The 19,108-nt window shown below is 39.1% G+C and overlaps 1 protein-coding gene and 1 pseudogene across 5 annotated transcripts; one reads left to right on the top strand and one right to left on the bottom strand.

Moving 5' to 3' along the window:
• Window positions 1-4,891: 4,891 nt before the first annotated feature.
• Window positions 4,892-13,933, bottom strand: KRT39 (keratin 39). Of its 5 annotated transcripts, none has more exons than XR_006269559.1 (8): window positions 13,393-13,933; window positions 12,453-12,535; window positions 11,555-11,711; window positions 10,122-10,283; window positions 9,881-10,006; window positions 8,340-8,560; window positions 6,601-6,941; window positions 4,892-5,621 (listed from the first exon to the last, which is right to left on the bottom strand). XR_006269559.1 is itself a non-coding variant. In XM_043469555.1 (8 exons), exons 1-7 carry the CDS (start codon window positions 13,840-13,842, stop codon window positions 6,680-6,682), a joined length of 1,461 nt encoding a protein of 486 aa, XP_043325490.1. In that variant the 5' UTR covers window positions 13,843-13,933; the 3' UTR covers window positions 4,892-5,973; window positions 6,671-6,679. The 5 variants fall into 5 exon arrangements, 4 of the variants coding, with proteins under 4 accessions (XP_043325490.1, XP_043325477.1, XP_043325467.1 ...); XM_043469555.1 differs by having other exon boundaries at window positions 4,892-5,973; window positions 6,671-6,941; XM_043469542.1 differs by having other exon boundaries at window positions 6,671-6,941.
• A 1,532-nt stretch (window positions 13,934-15,465) lies between these two features.
• On the top strand, window positions 15,466-16,266 carry LOC122445827 (annotated as a pseudogene).
• The last annotated feature ends 2,842 nt before the right edge of the window (window positions 16,267-19,108 follow it).

Genomic DNA, 19,108 nt, shown 5'->3' with positions numbered 1-19,108 from the left:
GCATTGTTCTAGGAAGAGAGGGAAGAGAGAGAGAGAAAAAGAGGAAGAAGTGGAAAGGAGAGAAGGAGGAGAAGACAGGTGGAGAGGAAGAGAAGGGGCAAGAGAAGAAGAGGTGGAGGAATAGGAGGAGGAGGAGAATATGAAGAAGAGAACAGTGGGAGGGCCAAGAAAATACGTTCAGAAACTTGGCTATTGGTGACATCACCGTAATTAGAATATTTAGGAACATTGGCATATTATGTATTTTCTTATGTGCATGTAAATGGTGGTCTATGTCTTAAATGCATCACCGAAGAAAGAACTGCATATATGATGTTCAGCCCAAAATGATAATTCAATCAAATAAACCTTTTCAATGTTGCCAAATAAGGCTGTTCCCATTTGAACTGGGTGCGTGGGTTGTTCCCATGAAGCTTGTGAATCATGCGTGAACACACTGGCCAGGTATTTCTAGCCAGCCAAATAGCCAAAGGATTTGTTTCCTACAAAGTCATTTGATCACAGTGTCGAAACGATGTATCCCAGACTTGCTTGACTGATACTAACCCATGGCACTGTCTCATGGATGCTGGATGCCTTGGCCTAGGAACTCTTCCTAGCATGGATGGCGTACCCCCTTTCTCTTCTGGGACACTTACCTTTTCTCCTGAATTTTAATCTCTTTCTCCCTTCCTCTCATTTGGAAAGGGCATTTGCTTTTAAAATACCATTTATTATCAAAACTTGAATTTAATTTTTTATTTTATTTTATTTTTTTAAGCTGTTTATTTTGTATTCAGTTATAGCCGATTAACAATATTGTGATAGTTTTATGGGAACAGAGAAAGGACTTAGCCATACATATACATGTATCCATTCTCCCCCAAACTCCCCTCCCATCCAGGCTGCCACATAACATGGAGCAGAGTTTCATGTGCCAAACAGTAGGTCCTTGTTGATTATCCATTTTAAATATAGCAGTGTGTACATGTCCATCCCAAATTCCCTAACTACCCTTTCCCCTTATCGTTTCCCTGGGCAACCATAAGTTTGTTCTTTGAAAACTTCAATTTTAAATCAAAACAAACAGAATTAGAATAAACCTACTCAAGCAATGAGTAGGATATTTTCCTCTATTGTTTGAGAGATGGACATTAAGGGAATTAATAATAATAACAACATACAATTATTAGCTTATAAAGAAATTAAAGAGCTTATTGTTAGCATCAAATTGCTTTTAAAAGAAACCAGAGAGAGGAGTTGGAGGACGTTTTTTCAAGTGTCATTTCCTATGTACATATGCAGAGGACTAGATACAATGAGTGACCTCAGGAACTGTAAGGGAAACTGAAGATGTAGATCAAGAAGACTCCTGGTGAGGATCCGGAGCACAGGGAAGTCAAATGATGCTCCTAACGATTAGACCTGAATAGCACTATCTCGTGGCCCAGGGTGGTTTCCATCAGACCCAATTTCACTCTGTCTACTACAGATGCGACAGAGAGTGAGAAGGACAAGAGCGAGTACTGGATTCTCCTAATGACTGCGTAGTGATGGGCCAGTCACCTTTCTCTCTGAGTTGTAGTTTCTCCATCCCTGATATGAAAAAGAAACTATTAGATGCCACAGAAATACTTTCCTAATTTTCAAAGGGATATGAGCACTCTCATGTTCATTGTGGCACTATTCTCCAAGAGAAAGAAACAACCATCTCTGTTCATTGATGGATAAATGTGGATGAATGTAAAAAAAAAAAAAAAATCACACACACAAACACTCACACTGAGCCTTAAAACAGGAAATCCTTCAATATGTGGCAACATGCCTGAACATTACACTAAATGAAATAAGCCAGCCCCAGAAGGACTACTAATGCATGATTCTGTTTATATGAGCCATTTAAAATAAAGTCATCGAAACAAAGGATAGAAGTTGCCAGGGGCTTGGATGAGGGGAAAGGGGGAAGTTACTAAGCAACAAGTATAAAGTTTCAGCTATACAAGATAAATACGTTCTAGAAATCTACTTTACAGTATTGTGTCTAACAAAACTGTATTGTTCACTTAAAAAATCTGTTAAGAGGGTCGATCTCAGGTTAAGTGTTCTTACCGCAGTAAAGTAAAATTTAAAATAAACACACTTAGTCTATGAATTTTTGGACAAAGAGAACTATCAGTGCTAATGACATAAAGACTCCTGGGATGGTTTCTCACTAGAAGCAATGACAAGAAAGCTGGAGAAAGGTGCTTTGAATGGTTGAAAAATAATCTCTTGCTGCTGTGAATCATTTCTATTCTTGGATACTAATTACATAAAATATCAGGTGCCATATTGACTTTCCTAAGGAAAGTACTTAAAATTCAGTCTTATTATTGTGTGCTGGCATTGAGTGAGTCACTTAACTTCTCTATCTGTTGGTTTCTTTATATTTTTGTATTTTATTTTTTATTTTCTATACAAGTTTGAAAGATTATTTCCCTATTGACAGTTATTACAAAATGCTGGTTTCGTTATCTTTTACATGGGAATATTAATAGTAAGTACTTTATGGTAGTGTTTTGATGATTAAATGAGTTAATAACACTTATTAACATATTTATTATTGATGAACCCCATTGTATAAAAAGGTGGATGGATATGTGGAGAAGGAGCTGTCTGCAAGTATGGTCATCTAGCAAGCTCATATCAGAACCTAAAAGAAAGCCCCTGCCAAAGGTATCATGTCATTCAGAACTTTAAACCAAAAGGCACTTGTCAGATAGAAAGCAGTGGCTTTTAGTTCAGTGTATATGCTTCAGCTGAGGATATTTGTTTAAATTTGCATTTTTGGGTCCCACACCTGGAGATGCTAATTCAGGAGGTCTGGGATAGGGCCCCCAAATTTGAATTTTACAAGCTCTCCCGGGGATCTAGATGTAGATATTTTCTGGGTCAACTAGAGAATTCCTGGTGGAAAGTAATGCAAGAGGTTATCACTAACCCAGTTCTTGGGGAAATTATTTTAGGCTGCTTCTTCCAATTAGAAATTTCTGTTAGTAATGGCAGTGTTGATAATAATACCAACTAACATTTACTGAATACATGCTATTCATCAGCTACTCCTCTAAGCACTTTGCATGCTCTAGTTCATTTAATGCTCAGAATGATCTGATGGTAGGTACTGCTAATACCCCCATTTCACAGATAGGGAAAGTGAGGTACAGGGTCAATAAACAGTCTGAGGTCTCCCAGTGAGGAATCAGAGGTGGGATTTGAACTCAGACTCCAGAGAACATGCTGTTTCCTGATTTATGATTGACTTTTGAGCTGTGCTAAAGTTATACTTTAAACATTTTTTATTTTGTTGAAGGATAGTTGGTTCAAAATGTTGTGTCAGTCTCAGGTGTGCAGCGAAGTGATTCATTTATGCATAGATACGGATTTATTTTTTATTTATGCATAGACACGTATTTATTTTTTTCAGATTATTTTTCCTTATAGGTTGTTACAAAATATGGACTGTAGCTCCCTGTGCTATACAGTAGGTCCTTGTTGGTTATTCTATATATAGTAGTATGTATCTATTAATTAAAAACTCCTAGTTTATCCCTCCTCCCTTCTCCTCCTTTGGTAGCCACAAGTTTTTTTTTTTTTAATTGAATCCCTCCTTTTCCTCTCCATTAGACCCTTATATACTGTACTCCTGGCCTACACCTAATAAAAACCCTTTAACTCCCTCCTGTGGCTATCTAGGATATTAATTTAGCTTCCTGGGAAAAGTCCAGACCCGCTTATCACCTTTGAAAGGTTTGGCCACTCATATCCAAAGTCCAGTAGATAGTTTTATCTTCCCTTATATAGAGAAACTCTTAAGAAATCCATTAGTTGTTGAGTGGTCAAACCCCCTCTTCACCACGCAGTTTATAATAATTTACTTCGATCATGGAAGGCATGTGGGAGACTTTGCTCTGAGCAGAAGGAAGATGTCCTATTTCTGGGAAAAGTTGACAATGGCATTGCCGTATCAGCCCAAGGTTTCCCTGAATCCAGCAAGGCTCCTCAACCCTGAGTCTTGTTGGAATCAGACCTCAGAGCAGACCGTGCAGCTCTGATCTTTTCTTAGTTGGTTTCCCAGTTAGTGTTGATGGTGTGTACAGGGTTCACTGGGGACTATCTCTGAACCAGACACAGAGGAATAAGGTATGGAAGGAAATGACATATGCCTAGATTTCAGTATAAGCAATAAAAACTCCCTTCTGCACAGCGTTTTACAGCTTACAAGACCCTTTCCCCATCATTATCTCCGTTTTAAAAAATTTATGGCACATTTTATTGAATGTCAATGTTGCCACTATTTGCATAAGACATAAGTCCCCATCACCATGGAGTATTTAGTGAGGTCAGAGAGGAGGGAGCTTCCCCTGGAATCTTATAAGATTTCAATTTTAATGAATTTTGGAAAAATCACTGATTATAAGGGTCATAGACCACTTGCACGGACTAAAGTTATGTTGATCACAAGATTGTTAAGGTGATTTTCTTCATTATCTCCATTAATCTTCCCAGCCGTGCAACAGATGGGGCCCAAGTTATTATGTCCTTTTTGTTCAAGGGCACACACACACACACACACACAACCTGATTTAAAACTCTGTCCTGGAGTTTCTGAGCCTAAACTGTATGCTCTTCCCATTTCCATCCTTAAGTCTGAGATAGAATGCAAGGAAGTGATGATTAGGGGTAATTTGAGCATTCAGAGTTAAAAGAGTTTATTGATAGAAAAGAGATCCCTCTGGGAGTTCTGCAATCCATTTGCTTAGTGTAATTTGCTACTTGTTTGGAGGAAGTGTAGGGCTAAGCTGTGAACTAAACAATGCTTTCATCTTTGATGTGGCCACAGCCATCAACTGATACCTGATACGTGGGCTAAGACTTCAAAAATGTTTTATTGAGTAGAACTGTGGGCTTGATCACAGGAGATCTTATTTTATTCTTTTTATCTGTCAAAGCCAAACACTATTAAAACTTCAAAATCATGACTGGAGAACTAAATACATGGAGAAAGAATTTTAACATGAGAAAAGAATGATAAATTAGTTCTAGGGCTTATATAAAAATAACACTTGTATAGTACTTTTCAGCAACAGAGCAGCATCGCATAGAAACTTCATCTGATCACCACAACAACAGTGTGAAGTAGGCATGAACCTCATTTAACAAACAAGGAAATTAAATTTGTTGACGGCTTAAGATTTGCCAGAGTCACGGTTAGGAAGTGGCAAGTACAGGACTTCAGGACTTTTGACTTAACATTCTGTGTGTGGGTTGGAATTATTTACTGAAACCTCTGGAAAGGTAAAAAAAAAAATTTTGTACAGACTGATTTAAACACTCTGAGACCCTACTGTAAGAACCTCTGATAATGGCTGGTACCTAAATGGTGCTTTCTCACACTGGGACTGCTTGCAAGCAGGAATTATTCTTGATTACTTCTCTGCAAAGTTGGTTGCTATTGAGTCCATTTCTCTATTCTGATAGATTGAAGTAGGCATCTAAGTTATTTTTTCATGGCACCTGTCACAGGGAGATAGAGGAGCAGGGTAATGTCTTGAGATTTCCAGCTACATGTCCTTTGTCAAACAATCAGAACTAAAGCCCATTCCCTAAAGAATAGAAAGAGAAATAGCAAACATTTAATGAAAGGATCCAAGATATTTCTTCAAAATGCTCTGGATTCACACCTCACAATGATTCCCTATTCTTGATGAAAATATTTGGAGAGCCTGATGATTTACAAAGTTTTGGAGAATGTGTACATCTTTAAAAGTATTTTTGTGCATGGCACGTCCCTGGCAGTCTGGTAGTGAAGACTTGGTGCTTCCAATGCAGAGGGGGTGGGTTCTATCCTTAGTCCAGGAACTATGATATTGCAAGCCGTGCAGACAGACAAAATACATACAACAAAATACGTACACACAAACAAAAATAAAAATGAGGAAAAGCTCCAGTCTTCATCTAGAAGGGGTGCAGAGAGAGAACAGAGAAAGGGAGATAAAGGACTTGAATTTCCTCAAACCCATGAGTTGTAAAACTTAAGATTCAAGAAGCCCAAAAAATCTTGAGCATAATAAATAAAATAAGTAAAAAATTAAAAAAAAATACTTGAGAGCAGGCAGAGTGTGTACGTGTGGATAAACAGTCATTGAGACAACAGAGGTGAATAGGATTCAGACTCATGACTATTCAAGGAAACTAAGTATTAAAGACTTTTCTCTGTTCATGCCATCCCCACATAAGCTTCTTTCTATATACAGAGAAGGAGTTTAGAAGGGAAGATTTTAACTTTTCACCTTCATGTTCTGTGGCCAAAAACAACCCTCAAACTTGTCAGACTGGCTCTGGAGAGGAACGTAAGTAAACAAGGCCTGAATAAACACAGAAGAACCTGCCCATCACCTGGGGAGTCAGGTAATGTAGGTCACCTTGTCACACCTACGTATCAGTGCCTGACCTTCAGATACCTGGGAAATGTGCTTCCAGAGAAATGTCATTTATTGTCGTGTTGGTGGCAATGACTTAGAGCAGAATAAAAGATCTTATATCTAGCAATGGGGACCCGTGTAGTAGCAAGAAACCAAGTACCTCAAGGGACTGGGGGTTCTGGCAGAAACAAGGATTGGCCTCTCTTTCATGAATGAGGGTCATTTTTCACCTTGGGATGTCAGGCTTTGGCAGTTCTGGTGATGAAGCAAGGCTGCACGTGCTCGTGAGAAGAAATGACTTTCCCATCCTTGATCTCCTCAGTGATGGTGCAGATTTTAACCAGAATTCTGGGCAGGATGCTGCAGGCACTGCGGGACTCTTGTATTCCACAGGGGCCTAAGGATGACGTGTGAACTGGGGCTGTGCATTCCATGGCCCTGGCCTTGCTGGATATGCAAGCAGAAGGCTCATGCTTAATGGCACATGGGTGACAGGGAAGCCTAGGAAAAAACAGAATTTTGCTTGTGATTGAGGGAAGGCAATGGTGGCTATGGAGAAACATCGCAGCGGTTAATTTTTCAATATGTGTCGCTCAAAACAAGTACTTCCTAATACTTGTTTATTCATTTTGCACAAGCACCGGTGGAAGAAAAAGAATCAGACCAGATCCATGGGAAAGCAGCACCCTAGGTTTAGACACGCTAGATTATGTAAGCTGCTATTACAGCCAATGCCATAGTGTTGGATGAACAGGCCAGGCGTCCAAGACTGGGGTGGGGCCCAGGTCTGTCATTTGCCAGCTGGTGACCTCAGATAAGTCAGTTAACCCTCCTGAGCTTTAGTTTTTCATCTGTAGAATGGATATAGCGGGAACTCAACAGTGAGAAGGGACAAGTCAGAGGGCTTACTATCAGAAGAAAGGAAGTTAATCTGGTATTTTTCCTAATGAGAGTGTTAGTCACAGTACTTTTGGTGACCCATCTCCATCTACGGAAGAGTTCTCAATGCTTCATCCAAGATCTCTGAAGTACCTTCTGGGTGTCTGTAACTGACTAATCTTTAGAGAATTAGAATTAGGAGGAGTTACAAGTGAGAACTCTTTAAGAAAGCATCATGTTTCTTTGATGGATGATTCAAAGTACTTTGGTATATTATAGCTCCTAAGAGTGATCACATAAGTGAACATTGTGCTAATATAATGTGGACATGCCAGTGAAAAGATTGCTGTGAACAGAGTTCACTGATTCTTTTGGGGAAGGAAGTCTCCTTAGCAGTTGTAAACTAAGTCTGCATTTGGGGCATTAGTTTGGATGGAGTTGATTCAAAGAGCTCATACTCCTTATCAGTTCTTTATGAGTTGGTTAGCTTCTTCTCATTAACAAAATTACAACTTCTAGAAAAGATGCTGATACACACATGTGTACATGCTGCTCTTGGCCATCAAGGGCAAGTGACTGGACAAGGCTAGGAGTTTCATCCTGAGCAGAATGTTTCTCTTCAGGGAACATGGTTGTCCTACTTGATCTCATGGCAGTCAGATTTTCATCTCAGTAGGGGAAAAAATCTGTAAATCACCAGGAATGTTCATCTTTGGGGAAACTATTTTTTTCCCCTAGTAATTTTTAAGACTTTAAGAAGCTAGCCAGCCTGTAGGGAATCAATCTGGAGCACTGGCTCTTCAAAAACAATGCAGTTCAGCTCACCCCTCAAATTTGGACTAGGTTACGATTGTAGGCCTCCAAATGGCACAGCTCAAGAGAGAGTGGATGGACTGTTTCAGCTGAAGCTCCCCATCACTGACAAGAAGACCAAGGTGACGGTTCCCTGTTGCTGGTGGCAGCACACACATGTGTGTGTTTGAAACTTTTTCTTGCAAAAACTGCTTTTATTTTACATACTTGCCATCTGAGCTCTCCAGAAGGCTGTGGTATGTGGCAATCTCACACTCCAGTCGGGACTTGACATCTAGCAGAATCTCATATTCTCGGTTTTGTCTTTCCAGGGCCCCCCGGATCTCTGCCAGCTGAGCTTCTAGGTTATCGATCAGACACTGGATCTGGGCCAGCAAGGCTGCGTAGCGGGCTTCCGTTTCTGTCAGGGCACATTCCTGGGAATCTCTCTGTCATAGAGGAGGAAAGGAGAATTTCTAATGATGACTCCTTTAAACCCAAGTCATTTGTGATCAGCATCATTTTAAACAGTACTTTTTTTTTTTTATGACAGGTACTAATGACTCTCCAAGCCCTCTTATTACTTCCTAACCAAACAAATCTAAAAATAAAATTATCAACTATGTTAAAGCTCACTTTTCTTTGTCTTTTTTCTTTGGGCATCTCTTTAAATAATTATCTTCCTCTTCCTTAATCACCTGACAATCTCCTGCCACATTCTCCTACCTAAAACAGAAAAAGATTCCAACATATTTTACACTTAGGTGTTAAAAACGGATTACCATGGCACCTCGTTTTATGAGGATTTGTACCTTAAAAAGGAGAAAAAGGAAGTGAGCAGCAGTTAGCCATAGACAATTCCTTCACTGGAGCAATTCCTTTGCATGTAAAATATGAGAGTTGAACCTTTGGTAATTAAAGTTCTTTCCTGATCTATCATTCTGTATGACTATATATAATGGGATTTTCGTTTTCAATAACATATGACTTGAATGATTATTCCAATTTTTACAGATGAGAAAACCAAGGCTCAGGAATTTAAATGAGTTGACTAGCTGGTGACAAAACCAGCTTTGGGGCAAGGTCTTCCTAATACCTTTCATACCAAAGCATTTAAATAATTTCCTACTTCAGAGAGGTTGTAGAATGAGGAAGAAGTGGTTCCAGCTTTGGAACCTGCATTCTGGCTCAGACTTGAATTTCTTTTGTGACTTTTGACAGATTACTTAATGCCTCAGGAGCTCATATCTCCATCTACAAAATGAGTGAGATGAAACTTATCTTGGATTTGACTTGGTAAAGCCACCTTAGCTCTCTGAGCCTCATCTGTAAAATTGGCCACTTCCTTCATAAGATTATTTTAATAAATTTGAAAGTTTGTAAGAGTGTTTTGCATATAATAAAATGCTCTTATAGAGCTTCCCAAATTATACTCCAGGGATTATCATTGCTGTGAGATGCTCTTTAAAGAAAAAGGAGTCCATGATCAAATGAGTTCTAAAATGCTGAATATTATACATCCCTTTCTTGTTGATTCATGGTGAACATCAGCTTACTGAAGGCCTGTAGGAAGGTACCCTGTTTTACCTTTGTTTAATCCAGGATTTCTCTGGCTTATTTGATCACAAAGTCTTTTTTTTAGCACAGACCCTTAAGGAAACAGAGGAACTATTGTTCTAAGGGACACACTTTGGGAAACACAGCACCACACAGATGTCAGGGACTATTGCCATCACTGCTGCGCTAAGTTTGGTCAATGTTTCGGGTACCATTCGGTGCTGGGCCTGCAGTTCAATCTCCAGAGCATTCATGGTGCGTCTCAGTTCAATGACCTCCTTCTGGTAGCACTGCTGTTGTTGAGTGCTGGTCACCACCTGCTGGTTCAGCTCCTCCATCTGAAACACAGTCAAAGGCCATCAAAGGATATCATGAAGGGAAAACTTGACTGTGTTTCAAGGGCCCCTGGAAATAGGGTCAACTTTTTGTTTTTGAATTTTCTACCCTCCCTACCTGTGTGTTGAACCACTCTTCCACATCTTTGCGGTTTGTCTCCATGATGGACTCATATTGACATCTCATTTCTTGGAGAACCCGGTTTAGGTCAACAGAAGGGGCACTGGTCACTTCAATGTTGAGTCTGTCCCCAAGCTGGCTCTGTAAGGAACTGATTTCCTATGGAAAGAAAAGAATGTGAAGTCACTTGATGAAGAGATGCCCCTCTTGTGTTCTTGTTTCAGTCTAACAGTGATAATTTAGCTTAATTGCATCTGAAAGAAAGTCCACAATAAAGGAATACATGATTTACAGGTGCTATTGTATAGCAAAAACCTCTACAATATTGTAATTAGCCTCCAATTAAAATAAATAAATTAAAAAAACATGTTATGACTTAAGGCTATTTCAGATATGACTGTGTGTTCAAGTTTGTGCAATGTTATAAGGAATTAGCTAGCAAGATCAGGATTTAAAAGAATTTAGATCATTTCCATGGGTAACGGGTGAAGTGACATAGAGGTAGAATTTATAATGAGAGATCATAGTCTTTATGATGCCAATATGTCCGTATGCCAATATTGGCTTATACCAATTGTGGCAGAAGTCTGTGCAAAGATGCCTATAAAAAGATGGGAAACCTGTGAGCACAGGAAAATTGGGTTGCTTCCTTTTCCTGGAAAAATTGGAGAGGATAGTGGAGGCTTCAGATATTGTGTTATAGGCAACAGATTAGAAACACATTGAATCAGTGGAAGTAGTAGTAGGTATAACCAAGGTAGAACAGAGTAGTGGCTAGTGGGGACAACTTTTGTCAAATTCAACTCAAAAAAATTGATACTATTTTTAAGCCAGGACATGGAAGCAACCTAGATGCCCATCAGCAGACGAATGGATAAGGAAGCTGTGGTACATATATACCATGGAATATTACTCAGCCATTAAAAAGAATTCATTTGAATCAGTTCTAATGAGATGGATGAAACTGGAGCCCATTATACAGAGTGAAGTAAGCCAGAAAGATAAAGACCAATACAGTATACTAACACATATATTTGGAATTTAGAAAGATGGTAATGATAACCCTATACGCAAAACAGAAAAAGAGACACAGATATACAGAACAGACTCTTGGACTCTGTGGGAGAAGGCGAGGGTGGGATGTCTCAAGAGAACAGCATCGAAACATGTATATTATCTAGGGTGAAACAGATCACCAGCCCAGGTGGGATGCATGAGACAAGTGCTCGGGCCTGGTGCACTGGGAAGACCCAGAGGGATCGGGATGGGGAATACATGTAAATCCATGGCTGATTCATGTCAATGTATGACAAAAACCACTACAATATTGTAAAGTAATTAGCCTCCAACTAATAAAAATAAATGGAGAAAAAAATTGATGCCTCTGTTAGAGGCTTAGTTTGTAATAACTCTCTTGGTCTTTCTCTAACCTGTTCATGGTCGTTTTTGAGGCAAAGGAGCTCCTCTTTCAGAGACTGGACTTGTGCCTCCAGGTCAGCCTTGCCCAGCGTCAGTGCATTCAGGATCTGCTGTAGGCCATTGGCATCTGCCTCCACTAGCTGGCGTAGGGACAGCTCAGCTTCGTACCTATGAAAATGATAACATGAAAAGATAGGCATTAAAATGTAGATGGTAAGTTAACTTTCTTCTACATTTTTCACTAGGCTTCTCATTTCTTATGTTTCTATCAGAGGTTTTATTCTCTTTAGAGGTGGAATCATTAGAAAACATTGCTACTTAATTATGCAATCCATGGGTTTGCAAATTATACAGTTATGCAATTATGCAATCCGTGGGGTCGCAAAGAGTTGCAAACAGTTGGACATGACTGAGCGACTGAACCAAACTGAACTGAACTTAATTATGATTCCTTAGTTGGCCAGTTATGCTCCCTTGTTATTTAAGATGAATGAGCTTATTGTCCTTCTCCTTCCACTAGAGGCAGTGTAGTGTAAGTGCAAAGAGCAAAATTAAGATTTAGTAAGCTTGGGTCTAAGTTTTCACTTTGCCTTGTTCCAGTTGCATGCCTTGGACCCTGTTAAACCTCAGTTTTCTCACCTTAAATAGGGTAGTAATACATTAGCTCTATCTATCTTATTGACTATTGTGCAGGTAATCAGATGTGTTCATATGTTATAAACTGCAGATACTGGATGCATGTGAGTGGTTGTGAATCTCAATCATTTATATTGAGTTTGGAGGTCTTTGGGCTGGTGCTGACATGGTAAGGGCAGGAGAGTTAGTAGACTTGGAGATATCTTATTGGGACTGTGCAGCATCAGACGCAGGGTGAACTCTGTCATGAACGACAGAGTTGGGTGGGCTTACTTGGCTCTCAAGTCATCAGCAGTCAGTTTGGTGTTGTCAATTTGTGAAACCAGTCTGGAATTCTCAGCCTTGGTACACAAGACCTAGAATTAAGAAGTTGCACACACAAATGAGACAAACACCAAGATATCCTCCTTTAAAAGCCTCCAAGAGGCTTATGTGTGTTTCAGTTAACAGGGGGAGGCTAGTTAGGCTTTTCATAGCTATGCTTAGTATGCTGGGGAACTTTGGGAAGTCAGAGTTTTTTGTTATTTTCCTGAAAGATCAGCAAAAAATTACTTCAACAAAAACTTCTGTAGATGTTTTACTGCTAAAATATAAAGTTCATCCTACATTTGTATAACATACCATGGTCCACTAGAATGTTCATGCTATGAGGGTGAGAAATTTAGTTCACCAATATGTTCCCAGAGCCTAGAATAATGTCTGGTACATTGTTGCTGGTGCCCAATAAATATTTTTTGAAAAAATGTAACAGAAAAAAAATCCATGATGTATAGCAGCAGCATATCATTCAGAATGGGAAATTTAGGCTTGGCATGGGAAGAAACTAGACAACATGGAGATGAAGAAATGAGCATAAAAGGAGAAAATAGTGATGATGATTGAAAAAAATGGATAAAAGTTAAAGTGTTTAGGAACTTGTTTAAACAAAATTCATTTTCTCAGATCCCTGTTTTCTAATTTTTGTTAAAGAAATGGCAGCAGATATTAATATATTTTGGTCATGTGTTATCTGGTTTTAATAGCAGAGTGTAACTCTGGAAAATGTAAAGCTGTAAAACTAAATATTGCCTCAACAATTTCATTCAAGAAATTTCCTTATTCTACAAAATATTTTTTAGTATAAAATGAACTAAAATATTAAAGTTTAGCAAATGACTATTGCTTTGAGAACATCAACTCACAATGTGATTATACAAGTTCCTAAGATTCTTACCTTTTGCTGGAGCTCCTCAATGATTGCATAGTAGGATAGGTAGTCAGGACATATGACCGGGAGTTCCTTGTTACATTCTTCCTGGATTTTACACTCCAGTGCGGCGTTCTCTCGTTCCAGCATTCGTACCTTTTCCAAGTAGTTAGCAAGGCGATCGTTCAAGGTTTTCATGGTCTCTTTCTCATTACTGTTGATGCCACCATCACACCAGCCACAGTCCTCCAGAAAGGGACAGGTGTTGAAGTTGCTGATTAAGCAGAGAGGTGTGAGCGAAAAGCAAGGAGTGGGTTTGTAGTCCTGGGACTGGAGAGTTCTCAGAACATGGCCGGTTGGTTGACAGCTATCGGCTTTAAGACCACCATGCTGGCAGCTGGTGTTAGGAAGGATGGTTGTTAAATTTGTAATCCCAGGACAGCTTTGGCATGGTGTTGCGGAAGACATTGTTACCATACAGCCCTTGGTATCCAGAATGTGTGCCCAGCTTCGGTTGATTTCAGTTTATGGTCTCCGGGATTCAAAGCTCAAGGCAACCACGACTGAGTCTAAATTCCAAGCCTCTTGGCTTTTTCCTCTTTGAAGTACTTATATAGCCTTTGCTCTAGGTGGTGTCACAGTAGGCAGGAAGTTTTCCTTTCTAATGTTTATATATCAAATCCCACAGGAACATCTCATTAGTCTCCTTTTTACTTGCCTGAGAAGAGCTACTTGTCTCATAAAAATGTGTATTTAGGCGGTTACTAAGTTATTACCCATCACAACTACTACTTATCATTGGATTCAGAGCTTCACCTTATGTCTTCAAAAGGTTCTAACAGCATCCATTATTAAGCAAGTGTGAGTATGTTAAGTTCATTAAGTCCTTGTTGACCTCTTCCCATGGCGTTAAGCTTGGTCAGGAATGAGTCCATCCTTCTTTTCCTTTCTTCTCTAAAAAGGGGAAACTATTGATATCTAATAATTATTGGTGAACTTAGAAATCAGTATTTTATTTTGGTATGTCCAACAGAATTTCCCATTTTCATTGTTCAGACATGTTGGTCTTAAGACTCCAAGTAATTGCTGGATTTCTGTTTTAGATTTCCAGGTTGGGTTTGATTGCTAATAAGAAATTCCTTGGAAAACAGGTTGGTTACCTTTTGAGTTTCCAAAATTCATACTTTTAGTACTCAGTGTTTGTTGTATTACATTAGCTAAAAATTTGCCATTGTGTTGGTTTATGTTTGCTGTTTAAACATGATCTGCTGCAAGATAAGTGTGCTCCTTTTCAGGAATACTTAGCATTATTCTTAAGAAATACTTTATTAGGATTTTGTTCTTGATCCTTTCTGGAAGACCTAGGAGAGAATAATCTCCTTACCTATTCCAGCTTCTAGAGGCTATCCACGCTCCTTGACTTGCTGGCCCTTTCATCCTCAAACAGCAATAGCCAGTCACGTTTTTCTCATATCGCATCACTCTAACACTGACTCTTCTGCTTCCATCTTCCACATAAGGAAGAACCCTTGTGATTACATTGGACTGATGTAATCTAGGATAATCTTCCTATTTTAAGGTCAGCTGATTAGTAACCTTTCTTCTCCTTTGTCACGTAGCCTAATGTATTTGAAGTTTCTGGGATTAGGACATGAACATCTTTAGGGGCTCATTATTCTGCCTAACACTCAATGGAAGGGAAAAAATGCAATTTACAGTAGTACCATAAAATGTAAAATATGGAAGAATAAATTTAGACAGGTATAAGATGATGCTGTTGAAGTGCTGCACTCTTTATATCAGCAAATTTGGAACACTCATCAGTGGCCACAGAACTGGAAAGGGTCAGTTTTCATTTTAATCCCCAAGAAAAGCAATGCTAAAGAATGTTAAAATTACAGTACAATTGCACTCATTTCACACGCCAGCAAGATTATGCTTGAAATCCTTCAAGCTAGGTTTCAACAGTACATGAACCGAGAACTTCCAAATGTACAAGCTGGATTTAGAAAAGGCAGAGGAGAAGCACATTCGGTGTTAGAAGAGCTGTGTGGGCTTCTGAGAGGCAGGTCAGAAGAGCAGAGGCTGTGTCCCACAGACACTAGCATCATGAATATATTTGATTGGAAGATAAATTTTGATGCACTCTTTAAATTTTCCCACATAACCCCCTTGACACAGCAGTACCTGAGGAGGTCTATGCCCGTTTTGCCCTCTGTATGCTTGTGGTGGCTGCAGGGGCTTATGTCCATGTGGTCACCCATTTCATTCAGGCTGGCCTGCTCTCTGCCTTGGGCTCTCTGGGGTGATGATTTGGCTGATGGCAACACCTCACAGCCATGAAACTAAGCAAAAAAGACTGGGACTTCTGGCTGGATTTGCTTTCCTTACAGAAGTTGGCCTGGGCCCTGCTCTGGGCTTGTGCGTTGCCATCAACCCCAGCATCCTTCCCACTGCCTTCACGGGCACAGCAATGATCTTCACTTGCTTCACCCTGAGTACACTCTATGCCAGGCACTGTAGCCACATCTTTCTAGGAAGTATCTTGATGTCAGCCATGAGCCTGATGCTCTCGTCTTCCCTGGGGAACCTTTTCTTTGGATCTATTTGGCTTTTCCAGGCAAACCTGTATGTGGGGCTGGTGGTCATGTGTGGCTTTGTCCTTTTTGATACTCAACTCATTATTGAAAAGGCTGAAAATAGAGATAAAGATTATATCTGGCATTGTGTTGACCTCTTCTTAGATTTCCTCTCTTCAGAAAGCTCATGATGATCCTGGCAATGAATGGGAAGAATAAGAAAAAGAAGCGAAGCAGTCATCCAGCCTTCCCCAAATTTGACTTCCTTTCCCTCCGCCCCTCATTTCCTCTTTGCACACATTACAGTTGGCGTGTTCTGTGATAATGAAAAGCATCAGGAAAAAAAAGAAAAGAAAAGAAAAGGCAGAGGAACCAAAGATCAAATTGTCGATATATGCTGGATCATAGATAAAACAAGGGAATTCCAAAAAAAATCTACTTCTGCTTCATTGACTATGCTAAAGGCTTTGATTGTGTGGATTACAACAAACTGTGGAAAATTCTTAATGAGATGAGAATATCAGACACCATGACCTACCTCCTGAGAAACCTATATGTAGGATAAGAAGCAGCATTTAGAACTGGACATGGAACAACAAACTGGTTCAAAATTGGGAAAGGAGTACATCAAGGCTGTATATTTTCACCTTGCTTATCTATCTTATATGCAGAATACATCATGCAAAAGGCTGGACTGGATGAAGCACAAGCTGGAATCAAGATTGCGGGGAGCAACAATAACAACCTGAGATATGCAGATGACACCACTTTAATGGCAGAAATTGAAGAGGAACTAAAGAGCCTCTTGAAGAAGGTGAAAGAGGAGAGTGAAAAAGCTGGCTTAAAACTCAACAATCAAAAAATGAAGATCTGGCATCTGGTCCCATCACTTCATGGCAAATAGAAGGGGAAAATGTAAACAGTGTTAGATTTCATTTTCTTGGGCTCCAAAATCAGTGCTGATGGTGACTGCTGCCATGAAATTAAAAGATGCTTGCTCCTCGGAAGAATAGCTATGACAAACCTGTACAGTGTATTAAAAAGCAGAGACATCACTTTGATCACTTTGCCAACAAAGGTCCGGATAGTCAAAGCTATGATTTTTCCCATAGTTATGTTTGAATGGAGAGTTGGACCGTAAAGAAGGCTGAGTGCTGAAGAATTGATGCTTTTGAACTGTGGTGCTGGAGAAGACTCTTGAGACTCTTGGACAGTGAGAAGATCAAACCCGTCCATCCTAAAGGAGATCAACCCTTAATATTCATTAGAAGGGCTGGTGCTGAAGCTGAAGCACCAATACTTTGGCTACCTGGTGTGAAGAGGTGACTCATCAGAAAATACCTTAATACTAGGAAAGCTTGAGGGCAAGAGAAGGGAGGTTGAGATGGTTGGATGGCATCACAGACTCAATGGACATGAATCTGAGCAAACTCAGGGAGACTGTGCAGGACAGGGAAGCCTGCATGCTGCAGTTCATGGGGTTGCAGAGTCAGACACAACTTAGTGACTGCACAACAACAACAAAGGTTTTCAATTGATACCACATAAATACAAGGAATCATAAGTGATTACTATGAACAATTACACACCAATAAAATGGACAACTTAGAAGGAATGGATATGCTCCAAGAAATGTACAATCTTCCAATACTTAATCAGGAAGAAAGAGAAAATATGAACAGATGATTACCAATAATGAAACTGAATCAATAATACAAAAAACTCACAACAAACAAAAGTCCAGGACAAGATGACTTCGTGGGTGAGTTTTACTATTCTCCTTTTCAAACTTTTCGAAAAATTTGCACAGAAAAGAATGCTTCTGAATTCATTCTACAAGGCCAGCATCACTATGATACAAAAACTAGATAAGACACCACAAGAAAAGGAAAATGAAAGCACAATATCACTGACGAACACAGATGTAAAAACTCTCAATGAAATATTAGCAAACTGAATTCAACAATACATGAAAAGGATGATATACTACAATCAAATGGGATCTATCTCAGGCATGCAATGGTTCAATATTTACGGGTTAATCAATGTGACACACCACAGTAAGAAATTGAAGAATAAAAACTATATGATCACCCCAATAGACAGAGAAAAAGGTTTTGAGAGAATTCATCATCCATTTATTTAAAAATTCTCAACAAAGTGGATATAGAGGAAACATACCTCTGCGAAAAAACAGATCATATGTGACAAGTCCACAGTTAACATTATACTTAATCATGAACATTGAGAGTATCTCTTTTAAGATCAGGAATAAGATGAAGCCCATTCTCACTACTTTTATTCAACATAGTATTGGAAGTCTTAGCTACAATAATTGGAAAAGGAAAAGAAGGAAAAGGAATCCAAATTGGAAAGGAAGAAGTAAAACTGTCACTGTTTGCAGCTCACATGTTTTTATATATATATATATATGTATGTATGTATGTATAATATCCTAAAGATGCATCCCAAAGCTATTAGAACTAATGAATGAATTCAGTAAAGTTGCAGATACAAAATTAATATACAGACATCTGTAGCATTTTTATATACTAATAGCAAACTATCAGAAGGCAAAATTAGGAAAACATGTATTGAAATTACATGATGTATTGAAATTACATCAGAAATAATAGAATACCTGGGAATAAATCAGAAAGTGAAAGAACTGTACTCTGAAAACTATAAAACATTGATGAAAGAGCTGAAGACTATGCAAACAAATGTAAATATATACTGTGCTCATGAATTGGAAGACATAAAATTATTAAATTAACTGTACTACCCAAGACAAAGTAGAGATTTGATGCAATCGCTGTATAAATACCAAAGAAATTTTTCATAGGGCTGAGCAAGTAGTCGTAAATTTTGTATGGAACCACAAAAGACCCCAAATCCTGAATGCAACCTTGAGAAAGAAGAACAAAGCAGTATCACATTCCCTGATTTTAAACCATACTACAAAGCTACAGCAATCAAAACAGTATGTGAAAGTGAAAGTTGCTCAGTCATGTCCAACTCTTTGTGACCCCATGGACTGTATAGTCCATGGACTTCTCCAGGTCAGAGTACTGGAGTGGGTAGCCCCTTCCTTCTCCAGGAAAACAGTATAGTACTGAGCTCTCTATTTTGTCCCATGACGTATGTGTCTTTTTTTCTTTTAA

Source organism: Cervus canadensis, chromosome 1 (genome assembly GCF_019320065.1).
Source record: "Cervus canadensis isolate Bull #8, Minnesota chromosome 1, ASM1932006v1, whole genome shotgun sequence".
NCBI lineage: Eukaryota > Metazoa > Chordata > Mammalia > Artiodactyla > Cervidae > Cervus > Cervus canadensis.
The sequence above is the reverse complement of the archived record's forward strand: the minus strand, read 5'-3'. Positions and strand labels throughout refer to the sequence as shown.

What these genes read in the sequence shown, in the direction of transcription:
- KRT39 (XM_043469532.1), bottom strand. Translation starts at nt 13,842, where the DNA reads ATGGTAACAATGTCTTCCGCAACACCATGCCAAAGCTGTCCTGGGATT. An exon ending in AAGAGTGGTTCAACACACAG is followed by an intron (nt 10,007 to 10,121) that starts GTAGGGAGGGTA and finishes ACTGTGTTTCAG; the next exon opens with ATGGAGGAGCTGAACCAGCA. An exon ending in TGCAGGCCCAGCACCGAATG is followed by an intron (nt 8,561 to 9,880) that starts GTACCCGAAACA and finishes CCTCTATGACAG; the next exon opens with AGAGATTCCCAGGAATGTGC.